The following is a 20,097-nucleotide window of genomic DNA, read 5'->3' as shown; positions in this document are numbered from 1 at the left end:
GTGAATTTTGGAGGAGCTGCCCATTTAGGCTCTGTGGCAAAACCCAAGCCAGGAAGTGTTTCTACAGGACCATGACAAATTTTTATCAGCTTTTGGGTTTGTGAGGTGCAGGAGTTTCCCTCCAGCACACTGCTAATTAGTTCTATGTGGGTCTTTGCTTGTTTGTTTGGGATTTTTTCTGTAGCAGCTGTGATGCTCAGGCTATGTTGATGTGGTTGATGAAGCCACTGGGCTGGAGCCAGACCTCACCCAAGCAAGGATCAGCCCCTACTTAAGCTAGGAAGTTCTGGCAGAGTAAATCCCATATTACCCTACCATCTTCAAGACTTTTTGTGGTCTGTGAAAAACTTTGCAGCCTGAAAGACCAAGTGGCTGTAAATTTTATATGCTTTTTTCCTTAGAAAATGTCTTGACTTTGGAGAGCCTCCTGAATCTTTGAGCCCCAGGACCTGTCTTGCTATCATTTAAGCCTGAATTTTATTTCTTTTGTTTGGAGGAAGATTTGAGATAAACTGGCATAAGTAAGTGATGCTTTGCAGAGCTGTAGGGGTGCAGTTTATTCCAGAGTGGTCCCATTCACCACTCTCCATCACGCTCAATATAGCATGGATGTTACTGGAGTCTTGAATCATAGAATCAATCAATAAGGTTGGAAAAGACCTCAGAGATCATCAAGTTCAACCTGTCACTTAAGACCTCCTGACAACTAAATCATGGCTCCAAGTGCCACATCCAATCCCCTCTTGAGCACCTCCAGGGATGGGGACTCCACCACCTCCCTGGGCAGCCCATTCCAATGGCTAACAACTCTCTCTGGGAAGAACTTTCTCCTCACCTCCAGCCTAAACCTCCCCTGGCACAGCTTGAGACTGTGTCCTCTTGTTCTGGTGCTGCTTGCCTGGGAGAAGAGACCAACCCCCACCTGGCTACAACCTCCCTTCAGGTAGTTGTAGGAGTACCCAGACAGCAGTGGGATCCTCACAGATCAACTTGAAACCCTCATGGAACTGTATCAGTGGTGAGGATGAAGGGATGGCAGAAACAACACTGAGCTGAAGGTGAAAAAGGAAAGTATTACTGCAGCTGAAAGTTTCTCCCTCTTGCTGCTATGACTTGTCACACAGGGAGCCTGGAACTCATTTGCTCCTGGCAAATCCTAGACTAGGAACAGCAAAATCTGAGCCCGCTCTAGCAAGGTTTACCAAGCTAGTTCAGTCCAGAGGCAGTTGTGTTTGGGTTAGTCCTGGACCACAGCACACACTGCTGCTGCCTGAGATGCTGGCCGGATTATACCTGGGTCTGGACATCACTAAGCAAATGCAACTTGGGGCTCGTGGGGAGAGGAATATGTAATCTCTTATTCTGTGATTCTGTGAAGACATTTCAGTACTTTTGTAGAAAGAGAAATAAAGGCTTCTTGATAATAAAAAAAATTCCTAAACAAACCAGCCAAAAAATAATTCAAAACCCCCCCAAACCATAACCCCCAAACCTAACCTTTGCAGGTGGATCTGAAAGTTCAACGATTCTCTGTTCTTATGGATACAGCAGAAAAGAGAACCAGGCTGAAGGACAGCCAGGTTCTGCAGAGAGGACATCTGGGGCAGAGCTTGAAACAGCAGCGCCCTCCTTTGGCAGCAGCAAAGAATCCCAGTAATTCCCTTCTAGCTTTGTTTTTGGCATCCTAATTGGTGCAATGCTTTATGCACTTTGTTTTAGGAACAGATTCATTTAGAAATAGACTCCTCACTGCCTAGAACTGCATTTCACACAAGCCCTTCCTCCAGCTCTCCTGCCATCTCTGGACAAGACATGAACCAAAAATATTACACAGCAGCAGAGTATTTGTTAACCACAACTGACAAATTTATTAAAACTAGGCAGAAGGCACAATGAATTGCATTCTTCAAGTATTTGCATAGATGCACAGGGAGCATTATTGTAAACCATTCCTATGTGGACACACGAGAAAGTGAGATGCATTTTTGGTGTGTGGTCTCCCAGGTAGCATTTTCTTTTTGAAAAGGAATATTAAAAACAAAACAAAACACAAAATCAATCGCATTTTACCCTCATTTTCTCCTCCTGCAGTTCCTCTCTTCTTATTCACTTAAATTGCACACATATAAAAAAATAATATTAAAAGGATTTGTTTACAAACTGCCTTTTGGAGGCTTTATGGTATTCCAGCAACGATGTTTTTTCCATTAGGATCTGGGCATATCCAGTTGTTCTCTGAGATTTGTGGCTCTGGGGGAATTTATTCACTTTTTTAAAGCTTGATCCCATATTCACATGATGTGCTGTCAGAATATTCTTAGTGATGTTGGGTGGTCATTTGGTAAAGCTCAGGGCCTGTAGCAGAAGTGTGCTGCTGACTTCAGCAAGGGCTCAGATAGGAGATCAAGTTCTCGTGGTTGAATCTGTGCTACTACAGGGTACATACAGCATGTGCCCAGCTTACTGCACAGCCACGTTACCTGCACACCCCAACAGACAGCAAACTTGGGGTTGTTTGAATGTAGATTGCTTACATGTAATGTAATCCAACTATAGGAAGAAACAACAAATAGAAAGCTGAAGTCAGATGGCTGAAATCGGGGATCTTTGCCATCCCTGATTCCAGAGAGAAGTATTTTAGGTTGGTTTGTTTTCCAGGCATATAGAAGGTTTTAAAAGGCCCAAAATGATCAAGATAAGGAATAATCAGCCAGAAATTCAAGATACAGCCTGTGTGCTGTTTCCTTGTGGAGAAAGAGGTAGTAAAGTTGTGAAAACTAGAGTGGGTTAAGTCATCCTACAGATACTCTGCTACACAACTACAAATCTAATGAGTGCTCAGGGTTTAATCAGGCGTTTTTCAGTCTCTTTAGGGAAAGAGAACTATCAGACAAGACTTCTTCTCTATGCCAATAATACAGTTTCTCACATGTGCAGCAGCAATCACACTGTTTGAGGATTTGTCTGCAATAAATCAGACAACGGAGCTGTTGTTGTAGCCATAGCTCCAGAATTCCTTGTGTTCTCCTAGGAAATCATTTCAAGGAAAAAAAATAAACAACAACAAAAAAATTGGCATAACAAAAGGTTGTCATTTAAAATCCTGAGGGAAAAAAAAAAAAAAAGGAAAAATGTACAAAAGCCCAAACCATTAGGAGAAAAGAAACTAATTCATAAGGGAGGATTCTTGGGGTCAGAACCATCAGCTGCATAAAGTGCACGCAGACAGCTCTCTCCATCCACATTGTGGAAGAAACCTTGGAGTAAATGAGCTGCCCTAGAAAAGCACCATGTGTTGCATCAATCTTTCTGCAGTTTTACCACCTGGGCAATTTTAAGGTAGCTTTTTCACTGGTATGAGGAGCAGAGGGGCCATGCTGACTTACTGCTCAGCACAGACCAAAGCCTGAGGAGACATGTGCAAAAGTGTCTACTGATTATCCATGGTACCGTATGCTGGAGAGGAGGTTTCAGCACTGGCTTTTGCTCTGTATCTTGGCCAGGGTTTCCCTGTCGTACCTTGACTGTGTCCCAGTGACATGGATGAAGGTGCACAGGCCACTGTGCACAGGGGATGCTGTCAGGTCCTACAGCACTGAGGCAAGACAAGTGAGTGCTGGAGGACAGACAGCTTGCAATGCTCTTGCTGAAAATGGTTATATGGGGAAAAAAAATCAGTCTGTTAAATCTAATCCAAATCCACAATGCCCCACAAATTGTATTAACCAGGAATATTTCCATGTTTTGCTCCCTGTCGTAGCCCCACTTACCACCCACTGTAAACTGAGAATGAGCTGAAGAAAGTTATCAAGAGCTGCCTTCTGCTCTCCCAAGAGGCAGCAGTTTCTGTATAGCACCAACATATGCTCCTGCAGCTGCATGGATGGGCTGAGGAAGCCAAAAGGGTTGGGTCTTACATGAAAGCAAGCCCATCAGGGCCAGCGCTTGCACTTAATGCTTGTTGTTCCTCATAACCCTTAAATAAGTGATTAAAAACATGTGAAACCCCCAGCACCCCATCCCTGCATTGGATATTGCACAACAATATTTAAATACCGTATAAACAAGTCATCCCTACATGGAAAAGGCCATCACAGAGCACGCTGAGGCCAGCTTGGCACGTACCAGCACCATCCCTGGGCGCGCTCCTGCCAAGCCGGACAGCAGCTCATTGAGTCACATAGGAAACAGGTGAGGTTAAAGGAGAGGAACCAAAATGCTGTCTGTGGCAGTGAATATTTTTTGGGGTGAGGAAGGCAGTCCAGTCCCCTGTGAAGGACAGAGCAGGTCAGGAACAGACTGCTTCATGAGTGCCCACGGGAGCCCGGATGTCCCACTTTGAAGACGTTCACTGCTCCAGCTGTCCTGACACCAGTGTTCTGGGTGAGAGGGAAAACAGGGACAAGAGAGAGGAGTGAGCACTGATGAAAGAGCAAAGCTACCCTCTGCCTGTCCTGGAGCTGAGTTTAGAGCCAGCCAGAGGAAGCCTGTCTCTGTTCACATTCTTTCACACCCAAATCCATCACACAGGAAACTCTCCCTCTAGAAGCACAGCGAAGCTCATGCAGTTCTCTCTTTCACAGCTAGCCTCGAGTATAGTTCAGGCTGGAAGCAGCACTTGGGGCATGTGGAGTAGGAGTGTTTTGTATCAAGGGGTCCAGTTTGCAGGGAGCTGAACTCAACAACTGAAATTCCTGATAAACTGTCCTAATCAAGGGCAATTTTGGGAAACACTCCCTGCAGAGAAAGCACCTCCTTACCCATGGCTAGAAAGGATTTCTGTTTCTTACCAGTGTCTTCAAGAATTGCATGGACCTTCCTGTTTTTCTGCTCTTCACTAACCATTCTGAGTCACTCACACACACCCCTTGACCCCCCCCACCTTGCTCAGCCTCACTCACACAAATGGCTTCTCTGAGGAAGTGCTCAGGGATGTGAAGAACTCGATTCACTGTTTTGCTTAATAAGAGCAGGTTAAAACAGAGATATTTGTAACAATGGTAATCAACCAAACAGCCTCTCAATTTCCACCCACCAGGGCTGTGCATGAAGGTGTCTGCAGTCTGATAGCAAAGTTACTCCCTTCTGAACACTGGGGTGAGGGGGTGCTGCTGTGCTCCCCATCACTGCACTTGGAGCCTACCTCTGCAGCAGGCTGGAGCCGTCCTGGGGTTCTGTGATGTGCAGGAGGCAGTGAGGTGGCAGAGCTGTTCCCTGGCCAGGCTCTAGGTCTAGCTGGGACAGGATCAGCTGGCAGAGCTCTTTGGGGTGGCTGGGGCCTAGAAATATCCTACACAGGAAGAAAACAGTTTTGAGTTCTTAGCCTGGAAAGACACTCAGCCTGAGAACAGAGAAAAACTTTGCATTCACTTTACATGACCTGAACTTCTGGTTATGGCCACAGGCCCTTCAGACCTCTTGACTCTTGTGGATTTTTTGTAGGTCTGAGACAGCAGCCTGGGTATGCAGCTGCACACCTCAAGGTCTCTGGTTTGGAGTTAGCTCCAGGAATACTACAATCTAATGGCTGATTTACAAAGAACAGAAGAAACCTTGCAGACTGGGCAGAAGTCCACACAACTCAGTCTACAGCATCCCTGCTTGAGACAAAGGATTGAAGTGACACACCTAAAACCATGCTTGCAAAGACCTCTCCCTCTCTGAAGCAAGGTGGGAGGGAGCACAGGTGGCTGCCATCATGGCTAATTGTATTACACAGGTGATTAGTGGTTTTCAACATCTATGAGTTTTTCACCCATCAAGGCTCATGAAAACAGATGGCCTGAGGCTGCTGGGCAGCTGGCTTCAAGGCAACCAAACAAGGTAAAAGGGGTTACCTTGCTCTGCCTCCTAAATAGAGCTATAGGCTGAAGACACATTATGTGCTGGCTGCTAGAAAATGCAGAAGTTTTAAGCCTTGCATTTTGCAGGTAATAGGAAGGCTATGTTCCAGAGTCTTTCGGTGAGCCCCATTACTGATGCACCTGAAAGCAAGTTCCACATGCATACACTCACAGTGTGATTGCCCATACAAATGCCTGTAAGCCCTATAGACATCTATACATGAGCCTATACAAACACATACATGAAGCCCTGCAGCCACCTACAATGGCTTATGGCTTTGTTTGTGCACACAGCTGTCCCTTGTAGGATACTCAGAGCATTACATTTTCCATTTGTCTAATGAGTTTCAGCGCAAAGCACACCCCTGGGGAGAAGTTCCCCACACAAGAACTAACTGCCTGCTGTTGCTTAGTCCCTGTGCTAAGTCTCTGGCTTACAGGCGCTGCTCTAATAAACACAGCTGCACTCACAGCTTGGAGGGCACCCAAAAAACCCTTCAGTGTCCTTAGACTATGCATAAACGCAACGCTCCACGGCTGCATTGGCCGATGCTTGAGGATCTATTGCTCTCCAAGGACCTTGCCCTGTGACTGCAGGAAGGATAAAGCAGACTAAATTCCACCACCAACCGCTGGGTCCAAAGAGCTCCTATAGGGATTGCAAGAGAGCACATCTGGCAGACACTGCAAACATCTAGGAAGGAGGCTGACACTAGCAGACAGTGACATTATTTCCCATGTACTTTCTACATCTTGTGGCCCTCCTCCAACTCAGAAGGGGCAAGGTTTCTTTTGGAAATCCTAGGAAAATTGTTCCATCTAGTAGGTCTGGCTGAGCTAAGGAGACTGGATGGTCGGGGAGGGAACACAATAGAGATTGTGGGGATCTTGTCAACAACCAGCTGGGAAGGATACCTATTCCTTATTGACTACAGTCAGCTTCCTCCTTTTGTTTGAGTTTTCTTTCCTGCTGAAGTGCCAGCTGTTCACAGGAACAATGGACCTAGAAACAAATCTCATTTGCTAAAATATTTTGGGTTTGTTTTTCCTTTATGTCCTTCAGAGAGAGGCTGCCTTGGAGCTAGCCTCCTGCTATCCTCTGTAGTTGAGCCCTTTGCTTCTTTACCGGCCCTAAACTAATAAAGCTAGTAGAGAAATGTTTTAAGTCAGTATGAGTGATTTGCCACCTTTTCCATAAGAACATGGGGTCTGTACTAAGCTCTGAACAAAATTACAGTGTAAGTAAATCAAAACCCTTTCCTTATAACTCTCAGCCTCATGGCTAGGATGCTCACATAATATAAAGTCATTTTGGATTAAGTCTAATGTTTTCTCTGCAATATGCTAAAGGTCCTACTTCTGTTCCACATCAACATTTGTCTGAGGCACCCAAGGCTTTAGCCAAGAAATAGCCAAGTGTAAGGTAGCTGGGGTATCATCCCAAGGAATGAAGATCTTGCACTCAGTACTGAACATCAGACCTAGCACTGACTGACAATCTCAGAAGGGGATTAAGTACATGCAATGGTCAGGAAGAGCTAGGCTTGCTTAGGGAAAAATCTGTACAGTCCTGTAGTTCCTGGAAATTATCTATTTGATTTGCAGATGAAAATGTGTAGTAGTCCTTGGAAAAGTGAATGTTGCTTTGTGATCCAAGCTGACTTTAGGTTCAGGTCAGAGCAAGCAGGAGACCTGAATTAAAATTAATTGTGAATTAATTAATTAGTTGTGCATGCTAGTGTCCAGCACTGCCATTGTCAGCTATGCTACAAAGCGAGGAGGACCATTGGTAATTGCCCTGTAGCAAGCTAGAGCACACACTGCATGGTAATTCCTGCACTCCCACCAGTGTTAAGAGAGGCTTCACCAACCTCATTCAGAACAACCCTCCCATCAAACCACATCTGGGCAGCTGTGCAACTCCTTACCTGAGAGACAGGGGGTTTGGGAGCAGGAGGGGCTGGCCTGCTCGGGGGTGGCCGCCTGGGAATGTCCTTCACAGGTGCCGGCTGTGCTGGCCCAGCAGGTTGTCCCACACCACAGCTGTAGCTAGTGGAGAAGGTGGATGGCTTCTGTGTGTTCGTTTGGAGCCCTGGAGGTTGCTGAGGAGGAGGTTTTGATGGGATTTCAGGGAAGCCAATCACCTGTGCAGAAGAACCACAAGCCCTGGAGTTACGCATTTCCACTTTAAACCACCTCTTTATTCTTGAGCCACGCTTTTGAGAACCTCCATGGGGTCTATGAGCCACATAGGAGAAATACTGCCCTGCAACACCAGTATGTGTTGTATATGTCTAGTAGGTGTTGATTAGATAGGGTGGGACAATTTGGGATCATGAGGCAAAAATGGAAATCAAGAAAACAGAGTAGTTCTGGCATTAGAGTTATAAGTGCCACTTCCAAATAAACCCAGGGTTTGCAAGTTCTACAGTTTTGACAGGGAGATACGGCAGGAAGATCTATCCTCAGGAGAGACAAGTGGCTACATAGGCCTGGTCAAATCCCAGCTCCTGCCTTTAAGGAAACTGCTAGAAACAGATACTGCCTTCACCCTCCACTGACTTCTAGCCATGGATGACATTTGTCTATTTGTCCAACCCCTAGGCAAAACTATTCCCTTATGGCAGTGTGAAAGGGAACCAGATCCCACATCTCAGGGCAGCTGCTTCTCATCCCAGGCAGGTGGAAAGGTGACCTTGCCCCTACCTTCCTCTGCTGCTGGGGAGTTTTCAACTTGAAGGCAGGGTTTGCATGCCCATTTCCAGATGTGTCACTGGCAATGAGAAAAAGAAAAGAATGTGTTATTTCCTTGATATGTTTTCATCTTTTTCTCCTCTGTATTTTCCACTATATTTTGACTGAATTAAAAAATAAAGAGAAGCAAATACTGACTAGACCAATAAACCCATTTAGTTATATTCCTCACAGCCTTTGCAATTTATCTTCAGTCCTGATGCTGAAAGAGGGGGGGAGGGTGTGTAAGCAGACAAGGTACTGACAATTTACCTGAATTGTGGGGTTTTCTTTAGAGAACAGATGGCAAGTTTATTCCAGCACTTGAAATAATAGAATAAAAACAGGATTCCAATGAGAAGGAGAATGGGAGCCAGGATTGCAAGAGTTATCACAACTGCTGAAGGACCTGAGGGTAAGAAAGAGGAGTTAGTTAAATTGAAAACTCTCTGCTCCCATACTAATTCAATTCCTTCTGAAGTGCCACCATAGCAGAGTTGGTCCCATTTACCTTCAGGCATGGGAGGACCACTGTCCAGGCTTCCTCCCCTACCCTGCTTGTTGCAAAATGGGGGGGCCCACCCCTGGTTGCAGTGGCAGTTCTTGTTGTTATTGCAGACCTGGAGGAGGAAGACTCAGATTTTAGTGCCAGCTCCTAAAGAATCTGCAAGCTAAAAAAAACCAACACCAAAACCACACACACACACACAAAAAAAAAACCCCAACCAACCAACCAAAAAACCCTGCCAAAAAAACCAACAAACCAACAAGCCCTTGCTGGATAAAAAATAATGAAGAAGCCCAAGTCCAGTGTGAACCTGATATCAGGTAGCACAGTGTCAGAACTGAGCTGGACAACCACCTACAGCTGAATGGAGGGCAGCCCCTCCTGCTTCAGCCTGAAATGGCGAGGAAAAGGAGGACACCTACTCCATTGCCATGGCACTTCTTACTACAGCTCTCAGAATCAAAGATGTTGGAGGTGTTCTGGCAGCGTCCCTCAAAGCAAACCTGCAGAGAAAGGATCCAAAAAATCAGCATTAGCTCTTTGGGTTATATACCACACTACTGCCTTTTGTGACTTGCAGGGTCCTAGACAATTTGGCAGTACAATACCCTGGGGGGAACAACAGGCCATGAAGTTAAGCTGGTTCCCAAGCAAACATGCAATTGCTACCCTACATCCCAGCTGACAAGAATCCAAGCTCAGAAGCTGACAGATTGGCCATGCCCATGTGGCAAGTCCCTGAAGGAGCTCTTGTTGAGTTCTAATTCCATGCCTCCCCTCTAAGCAACACAACCAAAACCAACTAACAAATCTTATATATAGCACTGGCCCTGAGCTTTGTCTGGCAAAGACTTATGGTATAGCCTTTAGAGTCTATTCTTCCATTGCTTCTCAGAAGCCTTTGAGAATTTATTTTTATGACAAACATAAAAATCCCCTAGAAAGGCATTAGACATAAATGAATGGCTTGAAAATCACAAAGCACTTTTCCAGCACTTTCCTGAACCTTCCCCCAGGCCATTACAGGCAGTACTATACCTACATGATGGCTCCCACATTTTGTTCCAGTCAACACCAGGCCAGGATCCAGCATCTCCTTCTCTTCACTCTCAGATCTGTACACATGGGTCCCTCGGCACCTCAGCTGCATCCTCTGTGTGCGGATGGTTGTGTCAATGGCCACCGCGTTGGACTGCAGGGGTTTGGAAGCAGAGCTCTGGCACTGGATCTTCCCACATTTAGCATCTCTGATTTCAAAGGAAAGGCTAAAGTGATTATTCTGCCTTGCTGAATGTTTTGCAGGCATCACTTCTACTCATAAGTAAAAGCAGCAGTGTTGAGTCACTGTTCAACAACAGAAGAGCAAGCACCTCCCAAGAGCTAGCCCAAGCAACAGTTTCTGATGGGTACCGGTGGGATCATTTCACTGTCCCCATAGGTAGGCAAAATCACAGAGAAGAGTAAGATTTTTTTGTTTCAGTTAAAGAGCTATATTTAACTTATGGATTTTAAAATCTCCTCTTCTTTTGCTTTGAAAAAAAAACATCAGTTAGATGTTTGAAAATGCAAAAGGCAGGGAAAATGATAAACTTCAAGCTTCGGTCATACGGGCTCTAAGTCCAACAAGGATGCAGCTGGTTTCCCAGGAGGGAGAGGGAGGGAGTGAAACCAAAGCATGGATCAGTTTTATCTACTGGCCCCTATTTTTTAAATACAGGAGAACATCTCCAAGGAGCAACTCTTGGCTGCTTTCTACCTCATCTCACACTTCTTGTAGCTGCCATAGATGTCCTTCCCGCAGTTCCCATAGATGTCTCCAGCAGCATTAACCTTCTCAAAGCAGGCATCTGGTGCTGGCCTTGCTCCTGCATGGAAAAGACTCTTGTGGCTGATTCCTGTGGAGCCTGGCAGCCCATCTCACCCCACACCAACCACTCGGTTGTTGGCTTTTTCTTTTCTGGGATGGTTTGAGCATGGGAAATTTCGGTGCCTCCTCCAAGTGAGCAAGGTAGGATGCCACATAACATTTCCTGCTTAAAGGACAAGATGTTTCACTGCAAGCTGTGCCCTTACCAGGCCCCCAGAGCTGCACACACTGGTCTTGGTATGTGAGGCACATGCCACTGTAGCAATAGGCCCTTCCTCCATCGCAGGAAGCCCCATCAATTAGGTAAGAATTGAGAGGGCAAAATGGTGACTCGCCAGTGCAGTATTCTGGGAGGTCACAGAGTCCTGATCTTTCCCTGCAGAGAGTTCCTGGAGACATCAGCTAAAAAGACAGAAAGGGTGGGGGAAAAATCCCTGAATTACTACTTGGCCTCTTTGTGGGTTTACGTCTGCACAATGTCTGCCTGTAGATAAGATAAAAATATTGCATGTCTCTCCTCATCCTCCTTGTCTTAGGCTTTTTGAGGCCAGCAGTGTTCCAAGTGACACTGTAACTTCATTAACAGGGTGACCTCTGGAGAATCAAATTAATGGCTGTATCCCTTCCCCAGGCAGCAATGAGATCATGCACAGAAAGTAAGGCTGCCAAATCTCAAGGGGACAACAATCCACCTCCCTCTAACCTAAGGTAGGAATCGATTTACCTAAACTACTTCTGACAGATGTTTGTGTAATCTAGCCTCCCTGTCTGGAAAGTTTGTTTCAGTGTTTCCCCATCATTTCTGCTGGAGACATTTTTCTGGTGCATAGCTTATATCTCCCTTGCTTACAAGTTTACCCAGTCCACTTCTGTTCTGTCCACCATGGACATGGTGAAGAGAAAGGCGTACACAGTTACAACCAGGAGGTCTTCTAAGCCTCTTGTGAAAGGAGTAAGTCTGGATTGATTCCTAGACAATTGTTTTCCACACACTCAGGATAAGTCTGTAAGAGTGCATGGCCAACAGGCAAACACAAATATGAGCTCAATATATATGCCTATATTCATTTTGGAGCAAATTTGTTGTCAGACCTTGAGATCTTTGGCTCCAAAAGCAGAAACACATTTTAACCAGCCTCTATAAGGAAAGCTGAGATTTAAAATATGTAAGCACATGTAAATAATCCTTTTTGCTAGGATCAAGCACCTGGGATAAAGGAATTCAACTGCATCCCAGAAAATAGGGTTCAGAGCAGAGATGGCATACAGCCTAATCCCCTCAGGAAGTGTTTGCTTTAAGAGTTCTGTTTAGATTCCTTGTAGAGCCAAAGGAAAGAAATATTCACACTGATTCCTCCCATCTAAGTGTTTGAGAGAGACACTGTGACTTCATTCCAGCAGCATTCACAGCTCATCTTGTGATAACAAAGTCAATTAAATTTGTCAGCTTAGTGAAAGGACCTCAACAGTCCAATTGCACCTGTAGCTGTTCTACTTAAAAATCAGGCCAGGCTTGCAGGTGATGAGCTTAACTCCATGTTTGGCTGTGTTTGCTCCCTTTCCCACTCCATTTTTCAGCCTCACACTTTCATCTCCACTATTCCCTCCCCTCCCTTAGGAAAACCCAAAGATCCCACCTTGCACTGATGGCAGCAGCTGCCATGGGCACACTCAGCACCCAGCTTCAGGGAGCAGGTGCTAGCATCACAGCAGGGGTTTTTGCACTCCTGGAAGACAGCAAGATGAAGCAGTTTACAAGGCAGATACTCAAGACAAGAACATGCAATAGCACTGAAGTGTGAGGCTGATGCTAACCTTGTACATGATTAATTACATGCAAACAATTTAAGAGCCTTCCTCCTCCTATATACTTGTGATACCCAGTGTGTACAGTGCATGCTGTATAAATGCATCCAATTCTCCTGCACAAACAATAGCTGTTTACAGATCACATCACTGCATTTGCAACATACATAACAAAACCTTTGTGTGCCACTAAACCCCAAATGGTTGGATCTAAACAATTGTTACCTCCACCTCTCCACAGTCACACTCTTCTCCTTCTTCCAAGTAGCCATTCCCACATTTCTTCCCACCATACATCTTTTTGGTATCTGGCATATTGGACAGACACATTCCTCCACCAGACTGCAGATACTTCTCCAGCTCTTTTCTGTTGCACTGGTTGAACACCTTGGGGAACGGGTGCCTGAATATGGACAGTGTAGAAAAAACATCAACACACATCTGGGCAATGGCTTAGAGAACCAAAAAGAGCATGAGCAAATCCTGACCAGTGCCAGAGGACAAAGGTCACTGAAGCCTATGAATTGTGCTAAGGTAGATCACGATTTCCTATCCCTGTTCAAAATCAGATCCAGCAGGATTACATTTGAAGAGAAGGTGAGATTGCACTGCAAGACTGTCTAGCCTTAAAAAAAACCCAAATGACATAGAAACAAAATATGTTGAGTTAGCTTTGACTTTGACAGCTGACAAGTGTGTCCATCCTTACCTGCTCAATACTGAAGCTGTGGCTTATTCCTAACTGCTTGAATGAGACAGAGAATACAGCACTTGGACTGTGAATAACTGCTTGTGAGTCTAACTGCTAAAAATAATAGTTCCTTTTCCCTATCTACTGCCTCACTGCAAAGGATGTGAGTAGTTGCTGTTGCATGAATTATTAATCTCTGCTGCCACAGTACCAGGACCTAGGCACTCTGCATGTGACTGTGCGTGTGTGCATTCAGGTTGCGTGTTCTGCTTGCATGCCATAATGTTTTCACTTCTCACCTAAATGTTTTTGCTTCTTTGGAGGGAATGGTAAGCATAGAAGAAGATATCTACACAGAAAATTTTGTTGAGACCTCCTAAATCCCAAGAAGGAAGGCTCGAGGAAACAGGGAATGCAGCTTGAAGTGAATGGGTTTGTCTGACATTTTTACGTGACTGAAATACAGAAGCTGTTATGGTTCCCCATCTAAAATGAGCTCTGGAATCCCTGTGGGTTTCCTGAGCCACCCTCAATTCCACTTTGTCTCAAAGGCAGCTATTTCTTCATTTTTAAACACAGGCTTCCTGTGGATCACTGAAACCGAGCAGTATTAAGACAACATGCAGTCTATCTGATTTCATGTCTCCTACCTTAGAAACACAGCCCTGTTGCTGTGCTTTTTTATAAAGCCCAACAAAGTTCTTTCCTGAAGCAATTCTTTTCCCTCTCATTACCACATTATAACATACACAAGCTTTTGCACAAGATGCTTTAGAAATCTTATTAACCACCTACACATCTCTTATGTAACACAGAAATAAACCCCATGTAAAAAGCTCTACATGCCAAGTCCCACATGTTCTGCTCATCCCTCATGCTGCTGTACTCGCTGGCAATAGGCAGTCCAGGTTTTGCAGTACTGAACATTTAGCCAATTGCTCCCAATAAACAAGCCAGGGTTTTCCCAGCAGTATTTTCTCTATGAAGACACTGGGTCCAGAAGGCAGCAACAGACCCACCTTCAGTCTGCATTTCTGGCTCTCAGTCCACCAAGACTCTTGTGAAAAAGCCCTTCGAATTTCTCCTTGAGACTCTATAAAATGAACTCACCCAGTTGCAGAAGCCATGATGCAGCCTCCATCTGCTGCAGGAGTAGTACAGCAGCCAGCTGAATCATGATTCATGCCAAAATTGTGTCCCATCTCATGGGCAATGGTAGCAGCAACACCAATGGCATTATCAGAGTGATCCTGTGCAAGGGCAAAGATGTATGTCACCATTTTACCTGTGCATCTCTCAATGAAGTAATCAGCAGCTATCATTACATGTAGAGAACATATGCTGAAGCTGCTCCTGCCCATGAGCAGGTGAGCCAAAGGCCTTCACAGGAAATATTTTCTTTCTAGCCTTTAGGAGGCCTCTACTATTCACTGCTTGCAAGAAATACCATATTAGGTATTAGCAATTGCTTACCATGTTTACTCCTCCTGACTGGAAATCAGAGCACATGGCCATCACAGGAGCCAAACCTACTGTGGTACCTTGGAAGGGCACACCCCTAAAAATCAACCCAAAAGACCATGAAATGCCTTTGAGGCACTTGAGAAGGCAAAGCAAAGACACACATTTTGCAGCCCACAGCTTTATACATCCATCAGTGTCAGGTGAATAAATTTTCTTTAGTTGTATCTTCAAAAACATTATAGCAGAGCTATGAAGCCTTAAGACATATTTTTCTTGGACTTAATACTTTGGTTTATGGGCCAGCCAGCCAATCCTATTTTTTTATAATGGTCTGGTGCCAAAAAGTGCTCCTGCTGAGCTTTGCAACAATCACAGAAAAGACCATTTCTGGATCCTTAATTTGGTCCTGCCTGTGAATACTTAATGTACCTTAAGCCTAATATTTGCCAGTTTAGGATTCAGGGACTTCACAGAGTAGTAGGTAACACCTCTCAGGTGCAGCTATGCTTGGCTCCTGCCTGGCAAGCTGGAATTGTGCACCCTCCCTGCTGGCAAGCCTTGGAAACTGTGCTCAGGGCATGACCAGGTGAACATGAAATACAGTAATGTTAAAGAGGAAAAAGCCCTCAACCAAAGAAGGGAAAAGGCAAATGTATGTCTGTATTTCAGCTCTACAGGTTTCTCCTCTGACATCACTATTTACTGGTAGATTAATTACCATGGAAGAGGTAAGGAGGTCTAAGAAATGCTGTAAATTTTTCTTGCAGTGACATCTGCACTGCTGGCCATAGCTACTGGCCTAAGGCGATGAGTAGGATGAGCCACAGACCATTAGGTAGTTCCCAGCACCGTGTCCCTTGTGCCTCAGTGGGATGAGTTAGGAACAGATGCCTTCCACAAAGGGCTTAGCTCCCCTTTGCAGGTTTTCCTTGTGCTTCACATTTTCTTGCCATTGCACATGCAGCTGTGAGAGATCATGTGCAGCTGCTTGTGATATGCAATTTGATGAATGTGTATTGAGTCTGCTGCAGGGCCTGGGACCTCCACTTTTCTTAATGTACTTGTGGTCTGGGTGCCAGAGCTTAATGCTGGCTGAGTGGCCAGCACATAAACCTGCCACTCTGAATCTTAGAATGATTTAGTCTTACATGCTGATTTCCCACCCACCCAACCCACTTGTCAGGAACAACTTACTTCAGGAGAAATAAACTTACGTGATTAGCTGAGCATTATCGTGCTTCCTGTACGCCCGCTCCTTACTGCTCCAGGCCAGAAAGGACTTCAGGGTGGAGTAGGGATTCTCACTTACATCACATTTATTCCAGTTACTCCAGATCTCCAGCCCCACCAAGGCAATCCTGATATTCAAAGATCTGTAAAACTAAGATACAGGAAGGAAAGGGGACAACAAAATGAGCACATGAACTAATTAATTTTACTCTGCTTTAAGTCTTGAATAGAAACCCTGCTAAATCCTACTGCAGATACACATATCCAGAGAAGATGCTCCCCCTGGAAATTCATTGCCACTTGGCACCACAGCTCTGCAGAGAGAGAAATGAGAGCCACTCACAAACCTAAACTCGACTGAAACAGAGACATTAGACTTCCATTTTAAAATAAATGACAAAGAGATAATCTAGAGGAAAAAAGACTGGAGACTGACATCATCTTTATCTCTAGATGTGTCAAAATTCCTGAAAAGAGGAAGGAAATAATCTGCTGCTCACATTGAATACAAACAGAACAAGTCTTCATGGGCAGCAGGGTGAAGTGAGTGCTGGAAGGAGTTTGAAGGGAGGAGTATGAAGAGAGTAGGTATGAAAAGCAGTGATCTTTGCTTCAGTAGCACTGGGCACCACTGCAAGGATCACCTTTGAAGGCTCCTTCTAGGTCCACTTACCAAGATTTCTAGCATGTGATGTGATTACCTTAGTCCCTTGTCAAACAGCTTTACTTAGGTGACATGGTTACTACAGATGTATTAAAACACACATGTACATGTTGGCTCTAAAGTAAGGAATGGCTTTTTCCCCACTTCATCCCTGATGTCCCACAACAAAATTGCTTGGCGGATGCCCTTCAATCCCCAAGCCACTGAGAACTGCCAAAACATTATTCTCTCTCCCAGGAAGGCACTTTTCCTCTGTTACAATTAATTCTGATAATTCAGGATTTGCTTTTTGCTTCCTTCAGTTCACACACACTTGATCTCACCTTATCTACGTAATTAGCAGCCTCCAGTAATTTAAGCCTTGTTGCTTCAATGTTGAAGTGGTGCTTCTGAAACTGAACAAAATGAACACATCAGGCAGCACAAAGATAACTATAAAGGGCTGAAATGTGTTTAAACAAGTCACATTACTCTGGGAACAGGGAGGTAACTGTGAAGTGAAGCCCAAAAGCCTTCCTCCACTGTACACCTGATTTTAAGCCCACCCCTACATATATGTTCAACATTCATCCCTGGCATCCCACTGCAGCAATGTCACTCATGCAGTGGTAGTAACACAGGGGAGCAACCCAAACTTATCAGTCCCCAAAGTGAGGGGCTGACAAAGAACTGACAAATGTGCCAGGTTAAATATATATATATGGTAACATGAGTTCATGTGTAAGGTCAAGGCTGCTGCAGCTCATCACATCTCACTCATCCAACAAACTTGCCTATTAAAACCACTTGGCAATGAACAGGTTAATTTTAGGAAACTGATTCCAGGAATTAATGCTGCAAAATGTTTAGGTTTTTGTTTAACAGATGACAAAACCTGGGAGTATTCTTCCAGCAAGGGGGACAGTAAAGGAAGGGCAGTCAGCAGCGACACTGCCAGGGTGCCTACCCCAGCTTGTCTAATGGTGAACAACATATGGCAGTTCCTGGCTGTAATATGCTCTGTCATAGCTTCCCTCATCTCCTGCTGCCTAATAGAGAAACCAAAGTAGGTTCTGCCTTTTTAGGTTGTTCAGAAGAAATTATAGCCCAGAGCACTACATGGCTTTCACTATTGGAGTTTCAAGTTGTAAATTATGAATAAGAGCAGCTTGACTCCAGTTTGTGCTGGAGATTAAATGTTCAGCAAAACACTGCACAGTCTGCACTGTCAGTGAGTACGTCTGCTGTGCTGACCAAGCTGGGGATGGGGGAGGGATTGCTGATTTCACTGGGTTTCTTCCAGCTCTATTCTATGATCTGGAGCCTTAAAAATGTCTATTTATATATCTGCTACCAGCTCAGAGTAGAGGATAATGGCAGTTATCTTCTCTAGAGATTAGGTGTACTGCAGAGTTAGAAGCACATCGTTCTTGGAAACCCACAAATCACCCTAGGCTGAAGGCAGTTTCTCCCATCAATAACTAGGGCTGACCATTGGTAACTCGGGCATCCAGAACTGACCACCAACACTAGACCTCTGTCCAAATCACAGCCTGTATCTTTCCCCTGGCCAACAGTGACTGACAGTGGTGGCAGAGGGATCATGGCTGTTAGGACAAAAGTGACCAAGACGCAGCCTTTCGTCTGCTGGTGAGGGTAGGACCTGAGAGTAGGCAAGAGAGACCCTGAGCACCAGCTGCAACCACCAAGGAGGTTCTGCAGGTAGGATGCTTGCTCTGGGTCACAATCCCATTTCTTACCTCTGCATAATCAGCCACAAGCAGAAGCTCCACATACTTCGTAGCCTGCAGAGTCTCCCGTTTCACCTGCAGCAGCAGCAACACAGGTTATTTCCTCAACATCCCCCAAGAAACTCTTGGTAAAATCTATAGTCAGGTATTTTTTTCCTGCTTGTATTTCACAGGCCATTCACCCCACCCCTTCACACACTGGGACCTCCAGATATTATTGCCTTACAGTCACCAAGTATCACAAGTCCTTTTAGCTACTGCAAGTGCTCATGTGCCTACCCTCAGCCAGCCCATTTGTTCTACATAAACATATCTGTACCGGAACAGCTACAGCCTGGTTTCCTCACACTACACAGCAGTCCCAAACACTTAAATTTATTTCCCTGTTGGAGCCATCATTTGACAATCAGTTTGTTAAAACCCATCTTGAATATTTACTACATTTCACTGTTTGAGGCATGCTCCCAGAGAACAGCAGTCCCCTCCCTCTTAGAAAAGGTAGGAAATTTGGGGCATCATGCACGGACCCAGTCTGGGCTCTGCTCACCCGCTGATGAGGTGGTTTCATCCCAGTTGTGAAGTCCCTGAGCCAGTCTTCAGCTGCATCCCCAGTGCCCTGGTAGCCACAGGCTCCTCCCTGCAACCTCAGGTTGTCCAGCCTGTAAATTAAGTGCTGGTCTGGGCTGTCAGGAGCTGGTTCTAAGATATAGCTGGAATTGCTGTTTAGCATGATAAGTCCTCTGTTGAAGCAGGAAGCAATAAGAGGGAAAGTTAATTACTATCACAGCAACCAGAGACAAATTATTCTTCTGATGCTGAGCTCCCATCTGACCCTGGCAAGGCACTCACCAGGCCATTCAGTTAATTATATAAAAGGATGGGAATGCTTTTAGTTGAGAGAGCAGATTCCTGTGCTTGCATATATTAAAATCTATGCAGTGGGCCTCACACATTCAATTAAGGGCTATTGGTGCCTGTGATGCAAGTACTAATCTGAGAAGTATTGATTTTTTGAAGTCTAGCTTTTTGTTTAGGAGCTGTGGACACTTTTCAACTAATTAAGGAAATTTGTATTTAACAGAACTGGCCTTAAAATTGCAAAGATTTTGTTTGTCCGCAGGAAAAAACCCAAACCACACAGTTCTCTCTGGGACACACACAGCCATATGGTTCTGGTTTTCTCAATAAGCATGCTACAGGCAGGAGAGCTATGTTTAATGTCTATTAGAAGATGTGTGTCTCGATGGGCAGCATGCCTCCTGGTGAGGCTCAGAGTGAAAGCAGCCACGTGCTCAGCACCTGTGCCCTCCCAGCAAGTAGAAAACCATGCTGAGACATTACCAGCACAAGCTGACAGCTCAGGGGTGCAGGAACCCTACTGCATGTGCACACCCAGACAGTTCTATCTCCTCAGCAGCTGGAAGGCAGAGCCCCAGAAAACACAGGCATGCAGAAGCAAGGACCACCTGTGCCTAGCTTTGCTTTTGGATTGTTTATTGCAAGCCACAGGTGGCTGCACTGTCCTGTTTATCTTGCTGGGCTCTTTGGCCTGTGCTACATT

General features: G+C 45.1%; 1 protein-coding gene across 1 annotated transcript in view; it reads right to left on the bottom strand.

Annotated features, from left to right (window-relative positions):
• Positions 1-3,488: 3,488 nt before the first annotated feature.
• The window catches only part of ADAM19 (ADAM metallopeptidase domain 19), a 31,934-nt gene continuing 15,325 nt past the window's right edge, over positions 3,489-20,097 (bottom strand). The window contains exons 6-23 of the mRNA XM_054168431.1: positions 19,084-19,276; positions 18,546-18,611; positions 17,130-17,201; positions 16,127-16,293; positions 14,922-15,006; positions 14,559-14,698; positions 12,983-13,160; positions 12,589-12,678; positions 11,158-11,353; positions 10,841-10,949; positions 10,127-10,331; positions 9,507-9,587; positions 9,088-9,196; positions 8,850-8,985; positions 8,550-8,616; positions 7,772-7,987; positions 5,144-5,290; positions 3,489-4,379 (exon numbers count right to left, since the gene is read on the bottom strand). Of these exons, the coding sequence (XP_054024406.1) occupies positions 4,305-4,379; positions 5,144-5,290; positions 7,772-7,987; positions 8,550-8,616; positions 8,850-8,985; positions 9,088-9,196; positions 9,507-9,587; positions 10,127-10,331; positions 10,841-10,949; positions 11,158-11,353; positions 12,589-12,678; positions 12,983-13,160; positions 14,559-14,698; positions 14,922-15,006; positions 16,127-16,293; positions 17,130-17,201; positions 18,546-18,611; positions 19,084-19,276 (2,332 nt within the window). The 3' untranslated portion in view covers positions 3,489-4,304. The remainder of the gene's footprint in view (positions 4,380-5,143; positions 5,291-7,771; positions 7,988-8,549; positions 8,617-8,849; positions 8,986-9,087; positions 9,197-9,506; positions 9,588-10,126; positions 10,332-10,840; positions 10,950-11,157; positions 11,354-12,588; positions 12,679-12,982; positions 13,161-14,558; positions 14,699-14,921; positions 15,007-16,126; positions 16,294-17,129; positions 17,202-18,545; positions 18,612-19,083; positions 19,277-20,097) is intronic.

This window comes from Dryobates pubescens, chromosome 16 (genome assembly GCF_014839835.1).
Source record: "Dryobates pubescens isolate bDryPub1 chromosome 16, bDryPub1.pri, whole genome shotgun sequence".
NCBI classification, from domain to species: Eukaryota; Metazoa; Chordata; class Aves; order Piciformes; family Picidae; genus Dryobates; species Dryobates pubescens.
Note: the sequence above shows the minus strand (reverse complement) of the source record. Positions and strands in the feature narration are given on the sequence as shown.